At 39.2% G+C, this 11,700-nt stretch overlaps 1 protein-coding gene across 1 annotated transcript in view; it reads left to right on the forward strand.

Annotated features, from left to right (window-relative positions):
- Nucleotides 1-9,987, forward strand: part of slc38a9 (solute carrier family 38 member 9) — a 31,892-nt gene extending 21,905 nt beyond the window's left edge. The window contains exons 8-15 of the mRNA XM_088070892.1: nucleotides 10-69; nucleotides 1,466-1,675; nucleotides 4,227-4,334; nucleotides 4,783-4,889; nucleotides 5,175-5,288; nucleotides 5,889-6,037; nucleotides 8,182-8,271; nucleotides 8,985-9,987. Coding sequence (XP_087927018.1) covers nucleotides 10-69; nucleotides 1,466-1,675; nucleotides 4,227-4,334; nucleotides 4,783-4,889; nucleotides 5,175-5,288; nucleotides 5,889-6,037; nucleotides 8,182-8,271; nucleotides 8,985-9,150 — 1,004 coding nt within the window. The 3' untranslated portion in view covers nucleotides 9,151-9,987. The remainder of the gene's footprint in view (nucleotides 1-9; nucleotides 70-1,465; nucleotides 1,676-4,226; nucleotides 4,335-4,782; nucleotides 4,890-5,174; nucleotides 5,289-5,888; nucleotides 6,038-8,181; nucleotides 8,272-8,984) is intronic.
- The last annotated feature ends 1,713 nt before the right edge of the window (nucleotides 9,988-11,700 follow it).

The following is an 11,700-nucleotide window of genomic DNA, read 5'->3' on the forward strand; positions in this document are numbered from 1 at the left end:
TGTCGACAGACTATGCTCACAATGTCAACATGACAGACTCAGAGTTTGGAACCAACGGCTCAGATAGAGGTAAGTCACTCACACTATCCAACTCTCAACTGTTACTATCAGAGCTGTGAGTTTAAAGCAGTAGTCAGAAAGGGCCTCATTCATACAAAAACAGTGCGTAGGCACAAATCCGTGCTGAACCATTAATACAATCGTTTTGCGTACAAATCTGGAAAATCTTCATTCCGGAATATGATTAAGTGTGCAGATGCTTTTTCTTCAGTTTCATCCTCCACAAATAAATTTAATTTGATTAATTAATTTAATTAATATTCAGCTACAAAAGCTGAGTGTCCCAGTCCAGCTTATGATTGAGTGTATGAGAATGTCCACATTAAAATGTAACAGATAAGGTATTCATCGTTTTTATTGACTATGACTATAATGATTGTTATCCCCACCAATTTACTAGTGCCATGCAATATTGTGCATATGTAGCCAATGTTAATTAGTAGAGTATGCAGGGAAAATGAAAGATCCTGATTTAGCTTCAGGCAGATGGGGTATCTAGCTCTGCTGGAAGATATTGCAGCCTGAAGGAGAGAGCGCATCTTCTGAGACCGTCATAACATTTTTTAAGAGAATGATAAATAACTAAGCAGCTGAGATATTCACTAATGTGTGTAGACACAACTTCACAGCTTTCTCCATGATTCACCTCGAGGCAAACATTTTTCCAGAGAGCTGAGGCATGGCATTATGCTGATTGCAGTGCAGAGTAATTGATTCTCTAACATTAACAGCGTGGTAAGAACCAAGTGGCTGGTGTGCACGTCATAAATCTGATGGAATTTTTTTCTGTGCAAAGTAAGAACGTTTCTACACACATATTCATGGATGATGTCAAATGTAGCAATTTGTTCCCTAAATTCCTGACAAAGGCAAACAAACTTCTTTTGTACAGTTTTAGAGCGTATGCTTTTGGTAATAACATAACTTGGAATGTTTTCTTTTACTGTACCATTTGTTTACTGGCCAATACTGGTCTTCTGTTGATGAATTTAGTTTTTCTTAATTTTTGTTGCTGTTCGTCTTTAGTTTCTTTTTAAACCTTAAACATAATTTGTGATCTCCTTGTGTTAAAAATGTTTCATGAAAATTCCAAAATTAATGATAATATGTATTTCAGTATGCACTGGCATCAATATCATAAATGCCATTTTTATGCTAAGTTTCTCTGTCAGTGAAGATATCACTGTTATCTTTTCAGATTCAACATTTGGAAATGTCTTTGTTTGGTTTTTCTTGTTCGTGTTTATGTAGGTAAATGCGAGTGTGTTTTTTGCACCTTCATTTAATTTCTTCACTTCATGATTTAAAAAAAAAAAAAGGGTAGCTTCATATTAAATCTCGTGTATGGAAAAATAACAATTTTAATCAGTAAACTGACTCTCTTCATTGTTGATTTGTTCACCAGTTATCTGTCCATACCCAAACACTGACCCTGGAGGAAACTACACCGTCTGCACACTTAACCTTGATACCAGCGGGAATGATACGTCTGATGTCAGTTCCTTCAAACACTGGTGGAGTAAAAGCAACACCATCCCCCTCTACCTCATCATCCTGCTGCTGCCACTGCTCTGCTTCCGCTCAGCATCGTTCTTTGCAAGGTTCACCTTCTTAGGTAAGATACAGCAATGACATGATCAGTGGGTGGCTGTGCCACAAAGCTTGGACATTGCCTTCCTTGAAAAAAGCCCCAAGCGTGCCACTAACATTTCTTATTAACTCACTGATGGTGTGAAGCTCAACACAGTCCACAGTCAGGTTCTGAAACCTCAGCAGTGACCCGAACAACAGGCTTTTTTTTAGATCTTTGATTGTCTTAAAATCCTCACTAAAGGTAAATGCTACATTAAAAGTTTTTTGACTGCCAGGTAATTGCAAGTTCGGTGCATTTATGACGGAAGCACACTGGACCTCAATTTAAAGAAACCTAACATCTGATGGCAGGTGTATAAGGTGAAGTAAATGGTAAACATGTTTTATGTGCAGGGTCAGTTCCACACAGTGTTTAAAGAAGACTAAGTTTGTGAACCCTGAGTTGAAGGAAACTTTTGAGTTTTTAGTTCCAGAAACAGAGATCACTTTTACTCTGGGTCAGTTTCCCTGAGTGTCTCTCTGTCTTCTCCTGACTTATTGAACCTGAAGCAGCTTTCTGACACATTGATTTAATTCCTCATTCATACAGACTATATCAATGCACATTGAGGGGCTGTTTACAGGACAGCGCTTCTTCGTGAAATGTTTAACTTTTGTTGCAGTTTTGCCTTTCGTTCATACAACAACAGAGCTTTTGGGGCCTAAAAGTGCAGACTGCATTCCAGAGTATAATCTTTTGAAAATGCCACCCCTTCTGTCGCTGTGTAAACTGCCGATGCACAGATCCTGTGAGAAGGGACGTTACAGCCGCGCATTGCACATGCATGAGGTGTTCTTCTATTGTGTGTCATTACAAAGTTACAGCGCCAGCTGCTGGACTGATATACATGCATGTATTCGGTTATTTTTGCAGATCTGTGTACACAAGGATAATTCTCACAATGTTATATGAACATAGATTTTTTTTAAAAATGCTCAAGAAGCGTTACCATTTTTAGTAGGGCTGTTCTCGTCTAAATGTTGCCTAATTTGCAGAGGTTTATGTCTGGAGATCATTGATAGGACAACTGTCCATTACAGATTTGTGCAAAACAATTACAATATTTTTAAAATTTCGATAAAACATAATCGTGAGAGGACTGCGTTTCTATTGAGTGATGTTCTGTGACTTCTTCTCTGGTGATAACACTCAAAGAAGCATAGTGATGGATGTTAAAAACATTAGCAGCTTTATTTCTATTGCAGCCACGCCACTAATGTGTTTTGTAGCGTGTTAATGGAAAGGTGAGCCCCTTATACAAGGGAGCATCCACGTATGAGGAATTTCTGGGAGGTGATAGTCCACAATTTCACAGAGGAATTGTGGATTCAAAACTTCTGGATGATCCGCTCAATTTTTGAAGTTATGTGTTAGTTATGTGATGCAATAACACCTCTTGTTTTTTTTTCGGGCTACGGGGGGAGAGAGAGGGGGTGACGCCAGAGTCGAACCCACAGCTGCTGCAGTGAGGATACAACCTCTGTATATGGGGCGCCACTCTATCCACTGAGCCACCAGACACCCCAATAACAGCTCTTGTAGCTCCTGCTGCATCATGAGGGAGCCAGTTCCTACTGACAAGCACAAAGCCATAGCATCATGAGACTTAGAAAAGCCAAAAAAAGTGTTTCCATTTCAGTTTTGCAAAATACGGCTTTTTCGGGGGCAGCACCGTGGTGTCCTGGCTTGCACTGTTGCCTCACAGCAAGAGGGTCCTTGGTTCGATTACGTCTCCAGTCGGCTCCAGTCGCCCAGCGACCCTTGAGAGGACAAGCGGTTATGGAAAATGAATGAATGAATGAGTGGCTTTTTCGAATTGCCTGAAATACCACCTAATGTTAGCTAAATACTATATTGGGATACATGGGAGTTTTTTTGAAATTGACATGTTGCCATTAAGCTTATTTTATATTCGCAGTTTGAATTTGCACAGTTTGTGGGTTAATGGAAACCTGCCTACTGACTTCAGTTCAACACCAACTTTCACTGCTGTTCTAGAGATAAATGTCCACAGTCCTGTATGCATTTATTCACATTTCTACCTCCAGAGGATTGAAATGGACACTTTGTCTTTCATTTCTCCATTGCCATGGTGAATCTTTGTATTGAAGCTCCATCAATGATGACCTTTTTTTTTTTTTTAGATTTTTTTTTTTTGGGCTTTTATTGCCTTTAAACCACAGGATAGTGTGAGCATAAAAGGGAGAAAGATAGAGGGGGAGACATGCAGCAAAGGACTGAGGCCGGACTCGAACCCTCTGCCGCTGCGGCGAGGACACGACCTCTGCACATGGGGTGCCGCTCTATCCACGGAGCCACCAGGCGCCATGATGGCCTTTTTTTAATCAATACGCACGTGCTTAACTCATAGTGAACATAGTCAATCTACATCTACAGCTGTTCAGTGACCTGTAAGTCCTAAGTCAGGGTTCGTTCAACCTTCTTTTTGGAACAGGCCCCTGGTTTCTCCTCTGAACGTGCTGTGATCTGCGTCAGTCCTGCATTCATTGTTGTCTCATTCCATCCTGTCCAGGCACCATATCAGTGGTCTACCTGATCGTGTTGGTCACTGTTAAAGCTGTCCGCCTGGGCTTCCATCTGGAGTTTCACTGGTTTGACACAAGCCAGTTCTTTGTTCCAGGTAAACCTTCTGCACTTTTCAATCTTTTCTCTGAAACTCACATGAACATGTAGTAGTACTTCAGATCGGTGTAATCCAGTTAGATATGAGGGTACTGATTCCTGCTTGAAGTAAAGATTGTAAAAAGTCATCCCTGTGACACTGTGGTATTCATAACTCTTAATATCTTTGGGTTTCTGAGACATTGAGACAATGTTGCTGATTAATGAGCAGCAGGGTTTCCCACAAAGTCATGTATTTGTGGCGGCCCCCATGATTAAAACATCTGCTTTCCCTCCATCTTACCAGAACCAGATAGCTGTTCATCTCCCTGCTGAAATCCACCAGATGCTGCTTTTGGCTGTAGGAAGTAATAACCGGGTCCACCACTGGAGCGGGAGCACCAGTGCAGATTTAGATGATGCTTGGTTTCTGAAGCAAATGTATGATTTCTGTCTTCTTCTTTCAGAGTTCCGACTGCTCTTCCCTCAGTTCACGGGTGTCCTCACTCTGGCCTTCTTCATTCACAACTGCATCATCACGCTGATGAAAAGCAACAAGTACCAAGAGAACAATGTGAGCCTTATTCACTCCTGCTCCTTCATAGCTTCACACACTGCAAATGTATTTATTAGACTGAACTGATGTACTCTCTGCCGTCTCAGTTCAGATAATGCAGGTCAGTCCCAGTGGCTGTTTCTTATTATTTTTCAGATTGAATTGTGTGAGTCAGTGCTTTCAACGTCCAGTTCAGAGAAAGAATAGAAAAGAGTCCTCAAATAAAACATCATCTACTCTGAGTCACAACATAGTAAGTAAAGTGATACAGCACCTGATGTGGACGTGTTTTGGTGTTTTCAGGTTCGGGACCTGTCTGTGGCTTATCTTCTAGTAGGCCTGACCTATCTGTATGTGGGAGTGTTGATCTTTGCTGCCTTCCCCTCACCTCCTCTCTCCAAAGACTGCATTGAACCAGTGAGATTTACACTCTACACATTTTCACTTTTCTAACCTTTTTTTTTCTTTAGTGTTTTTATGTTTTTTTCAAAAAAAAAACTGAATTTAAACTTTACTTTGGCCAAAATCAAATGTTTCGTTTTTGGGCAGATCAAGATCCAATTGTGCCATTTTTTTGTCTTTCTACTTCTGTTTGAGGCAGAGAAGCAAATTTCTTTCTTTTTGTTCTTGTATTTCAGGATTAAGATATTCTCAAACAAAAAACACAACCTACATAAATCTATCAGCATAATGTTCTCCCTGTGTGTCTTTGGATGTACATCTGGATCCAGATACTGACTAAAAACCTCTTAACTAGTTAAATGTACATGTAATTAAGTTAACTAGCAACACTTGCCATAATATTACATTTACAAATGGCATTTGGCCATGACATTTTGGGAGTAAGCATAAAAGCAGGAAGATTTGGGATTTCTCACAAAAACCAGGTTTCTAGAACAACAAAGTGCTCAAAAACAGTGTAAGATATATAAAGTCCCATTGTTATTATTATTATTAACTGTAGTTTCCCCTCAGATTTCTTAAACAAACTCCGCACTGCTTTCTTCTCTCCTGCAGAACTTCTTAGATAACTTCCCCAGCAGTGACGTGATGGTGTTTGTGGCTCGAACCTTCCTGCTGTTCCAGATGATCACTGTCTACCCCCTGCTGGGATACCTAGTGCGGGTCCAGGTGATGGGCCAGATCTTTGGCAATCATTACCCCAGGTAGTACAGACGGATATGATCACTGAAGTTGTTGTCTTGTTTTTTCTGTGGAGGCAGACATGTACGGCAGACTTAAAATATCTTTAAAGTTTAACAAAAATCCAAACAAAGTATGGCAAAATATTGCTAGCCTGAATTTTAGACTGTGTGTCAATTTCTTTACTGCTCAGTTGAATCATTAATCATTCTGACTTCAGCGTTTAGCGTTTGTGTCCCATTGCATAAATGGATCCTCCAAATGTTTACTGACAGTTTGACATGAATGCAATTTTCCACACAAAACTGCATCTTCAGATTTTATTTGAAGCTTAGTGGATATTCTGACTTGTCACGTCTCCTCCCTCAAATACATATGTAGAGTTTACACCTGTTTGTTATATATACTGTTTATTTCTGTGCCAGAATGCATCCCACAAGCATTTGTGGGATGCAATTTGCATTTGTTTTGCATTTGTTTTTTCGTTACTGTTCCTTTGTCTTCATCATATACCACTCAGCTGCTGGACCTTCCAGATTCAGGTGTATCTAATATAGCCTTACCAGTAATATGTCTTGAGGCTGGCGGCAGAGTTAGATAAATTCCTGAATCTAAAGAGTCATGACTAAGAATCCAACTGAGCGAGATATTTTCCAATAAAGAAACGCCTCTGTTGGACAAACCATTTAATTGAGACACTGTTTTTAAATGCCCTCACATGGAAACTTTGCCAATTTTCAACCAGCTCTGTATCACTGCTGTGTGGGCAGTGTGTGCAGATAAACAGTGTTTTGCTTCCCTAGAAATAGATATGATATGATATGATATGATATGATATGATATGATATGATATGATACATATATAGACAGGCCAGAGATGGAAAACAAACATAACTGAAATATTAAACAATATTTAAGACAGTTGAAGCATATAAAAACATAAAACAAGTTTACATATTCACAGCTCTCTAGTGTCATTTCTTGTTGCTAATCAGCCGACATACACACCGATAGAAATATCTGTGACTGGATAATGTCAGCTGATATATTGGCCTGACCAGTTTATTGGTCATTACACTCAGATGATCTCCATTAAAGTCAAATTTGACCCTCTAAACCAGGTGGCTACACCACCTAACAGTAGAACCATTTATGTGTTTTTTACATTTGCAATTCATTTAGGTCAATTCTGCAGTTCGATGGAGGTCTTTAGCATCTTAAATCTGGTGTCCAGCAGCAGCAGGCAGCTGCTAATATGGTGGTAATTAGGGGTTGACAGATTATCAGCCTGGCCAATAATCAGGGCCTGGCATTTTGCCGATTATCTGTATCAGCATTTTATTTTAATTAATTAAAAAGTGCAAAGAAAGTGTCAGCATGGAAGGAACTTTTACTTTGTAAAACCTCAGGAAGCTATTTTTATTTATGCATTTTTTATTCAAATTTTCATTTGACTTCCTGACTAAAAAAAGTTGCTAGGAACTTGCTGTATATGATGTTGAAAGTTTCGGTTTTGATTAACATTTGCTAAATGCATTTAGATAAAGTTTTATGTTGGAGTTTGTCATATTTAAAATTCTAAACATTCTAAACACTGAAGATTTTCAGTTTTATTGTAGATGCATATCAGTACAGTACATTATTACAGGTTTTGGGAGATGTAGATTTTTATTGTTAGAATTATTTTACAATCTAGCAACAGGTAAGTTTAATGTTATTACATTTTTTTCATTCTTCTGTTAATGTGATATGTGCTGTGATAATTGTGTAGTGAACATTTGGTATAATGGTAACCTTTGTCATGTTGCACTGTGCAAACATCAGTTATAATGTATGTAATTCATTGGAAATGGACTGAATGTAATAAATAATTGTGTTTTTACTTGGTAAAAAGCAGTGCAGGTAATTATCCAAGTAAGTATTGATTTACAAAGCACTTGTCAAAACAAAAGCTTTAAAGTGCTTCACATTTAAAGCATTAAATATCAAACAAGCAGGATGGACATAACAAAATAGAATTTACAAAACAAAAGAAACAAAAAAATAATTCTAGAATGCAAATTTTGGCTTCCATAAACCCGCAGTTTGTTATACTTTAGAATAAGGATTTCATTTGTTCACTGTTTTAGATCTTAGTGTGTCATGGTTTTCTGTTGTCTCTGTTTAGTTTCTTCCATGTTCTGGCACTGAACATCATAATAGTTGGAGCTGGTGTCCTGATGGCCAAGTTTTATCCCAATATTGGATCCATCATCAGGTGCGTTTCAAAATGTTATCCCGTTTACAGATACAGTCTGATATCTTATAATAAATTCTTGATTAAGCTGGTGTCTGACATGTAATCACAGCTGAGGCCAACCCCGTGGCTCTAGTGAACATAGCCAATAGGTATTTTGCATGGGGGCACCATCCCTTGTTGACCTGCCAACCCTCTTCGTCCTTTGGTTTCTGAACCCAGATTCCATCCTATCTGAACTCTGGACTTATAACTGATAAATTATCAGACTTGTTAAATTTTGAATGAGGAGTGTTTTTATTTTAATTCTTCCAGCATTTGTAGCATTGTTTTAGCAACCAGGAAACTCACAGACCAATTTCATACCTGAAATCATCTCATATGAACCTCATCAGCAAATCAAATCTGTGCATTCTGACTCGAGGGAGGTACATGTAAGAGGGGTTTGAACCCCCCTGTCAAAAACTGACAAATCATCCACTGATCATAACATAATATGATCAAAACTGTCTTGTTTGCATTTTCAAAGTTGTTTGTAAAAGTATTATATGATCAAGAATGCTATGATTACTGAAAATGGTTAACCAACCTGAAACTGATGTGAACTCGGCATGACAGACTTTGCATTTCATATTTAAGGGTTGTCCTCAGGATGCATCTTAAGTCATTATCTGAACACACTGGTTGACCTGATGTGAGACTGTACGCATGTTAACTCTCTGTCTCCACTGCAGGTTTTCTGGGGCGACATGCGGCTTGGCTTTAGTGTTTGTCTTCCCTGCGTTAGTCCACATGATCTCCCTGAAGAGGCAGGGGCTGCTTCGCTGGCCGTCAGCCATCTTCCACAGCTTCTTGATTGTGCTCGGCGTGGCCAACCTGCTGGCTCAGTTCTTAATGTAGAGAAGCAGCCAGATACAGACACTGCCATTCAGAGGCAAGATTAAAAGGTGTGATTTCAGATGGGATTCTCTGAAATTAGATGTAGAATAAAAGAGTGTAAAACCACACTGTAAGTATTACCCCACTTATATCATGGCCACCAAAATAATGCCCAGATAAACCACAGACGCCCCACACGGTCAGATTTAATGACTGTATTTATGGTATACGAGATTAGATGTCACACACTTCCTGTGGTCAGAGTTACTGATGGGATTTATATGAAGGTTTTATGTTTCAGGGGAATAACAGGAATCCAACGTCTTTGACAGCAAAGTCTTTTTAATTTCCACATGCAATCCAGCCTGTGGTAGTTTTCTGATAAAATCCTCCTTATAGATCATTCTCTACATGATACTGTTAATACTCCTGCCTAGAGTGATCCCAGAGCTGTCCAGCCAAATCATTGGAACTGTTTCATAACTTTATCAGCAGGCTGGCAAGAACATTTGGAGTATGGAGTATTCACAGTGTGCTATTGCAGGTTTAAATTTGTTGTGTGTGAGGCTTTTATGATGATGTAGAGTTGTGTCGAGCTGACACCATGGAATCATTTTACTAACTTTGTGATTATGTAAACTGTTTATATGTTTTGAGGACAGCTGTGTTATGTGCATATTTTTTGAAGAAACATTTGGCACAATCTTTTAATTTTTACGAACAGGGTTGATTGGCATGTTTGACATGTTTATGTGATGCCTATTTTTAAGATACTGTGCCTAATATGTTGTATTTTACTAATGATAGGATAGACAAAGGGAATATTTACTGAAAATAAACCATATCAGTCTATAAGAATTCCAGTTTCCGGTCCCTGCTTACCAGTTGTAAGGTAAGATAAGATAGAACAATATTTATCCTCAGCAACTGCAGTCTAAAATAGAAAAGAATACTAGTACATCGGCCCTTGTTTATCAAACAGATGTACAACAGAATACTGGGTATACAATCATTTCCACAAAAGCTCACCATTCATCAATGTGGACGTGAGCAAAGGCTACGGTCAAATATCACGTTAGGTCAAGTTTGAGTCAGCATGGACTTTGCGTGCAGAATAGTTAATCTCTCCGAGTTGGAGAATTGTTATTAGACCATATTCTGACTGGCAGCTCAGTTATTTGCAGCCACATATAAGTGATTTAAATGTAGTCAATTTTCAGTTCAATTGTATTCATAAAGTCCATTATCAAAAATCACAATTGCCTCAGAGGGCTTTACAGCATACAGCATCCTCCTGTCCTTGGACCCTCACAGTAACTACAGAAAATCTCCCCCAAAAACCCTTTGTATGACTGGCACATGGAAGTGCACTGTTTATCATAGCCTGTGGTTGCCTGGCTCTGTGGGATACGCTACAGGCTGACCGAAGGCTGAATCCTACTGCTGCCTGGCTCTAATTTATCGAAAACTTTTAAAAAACAACAACCCCCCCACACCCCACACCCCCTCCTCACACACACACACACACACACACACACACACACACACACACACACACACACACACACACACACACACACATACACACACACAAAACCTGAAAGCCAATGCATGCTTATAATTTCGCATAAAAACATTTTTAAGCAGAGATACCACCTTACAGTTGTTTGCTTCTGTGCACCAGTTAAGTTGTAATTAGAGTTGAAATCTATGTTTGTGAAAACATGGATGCTACATCCATCTTCAGATATTGTGTTCACGAAAATGAGACAGAGGCAAGGTCACATAAACCTTGACCTTTACACACCAAATTCTAAGTGGATTTTTGGGTCATATCTGAAGAAATCTCCTTGAGGTTTTCTTAAATCAAAGAGTTCACAAGAATGAGACCAACATATTTCAGCTACTTGAGTCTACTCAAATGTTTGTGGCAAATTTTCTAGGTTTTCTTGAGATATTGCATTTACAAGAATGAGACAGTGAACACCAAACAGTTCATCAGGTCATTGCTCACTTCTCGGCTATCACCAGTGAGGGGACATAAAAAGAAAGAAACCCCTGCAACAGTGTAAGTATTTAAATTCTAGTAGTCTAGGCATTACATTTTTACTATTGTATGGCTCCTTTTGCCACCTGTCATTGGCATTGGCATATAAGCTGACCTGACGTGCCAGGGCTCACACTCCACATTCTGGGTCAAAGTTTTTTTTGTTGTTGTTGTTTTTTTAATATAATAATTTGATTAACATTTTGAGTGATATTTGGCAGTATGGCTCTATTCTGGGATACCTCTGCCCTTTCTCTACGTGCCCTCTCTGTGGAAAGCCTATGCTGAGAGAGCACCTCACCCCTTTCCATGCACTGATGTGGAAAGCCTTAACTTCACTCCTGGGATTCCTCAGGGATCTGTTCTGTGCCCACTCCTCTTTTCTCTTTACACCAGGTCTCTTGGTTCTGTTATTTACCCGCATGGCTTTTTTTTTTACCAACAGCTATGCAGATGACACTCAACTGATCCTATCTTTCCTCAGTCTGAAGTGACAGCATAGTTCTTTGCTTATCTGGCTGATG

Source organism: Plectropomus leopardus, chromosome 20 (genome assembly GCF_026936395.1).
Source record: "Plectropomus leopardus strain MGB_pleo_1.0 chromosome 20, ASM2693639v1, whole genome shotgun sequence".
NCBI lineage: Eukaryota > Metazoa > Chordata > Actinopteri > Perciformes > Serranidae > Plectropomus > Plectropomus leopardus.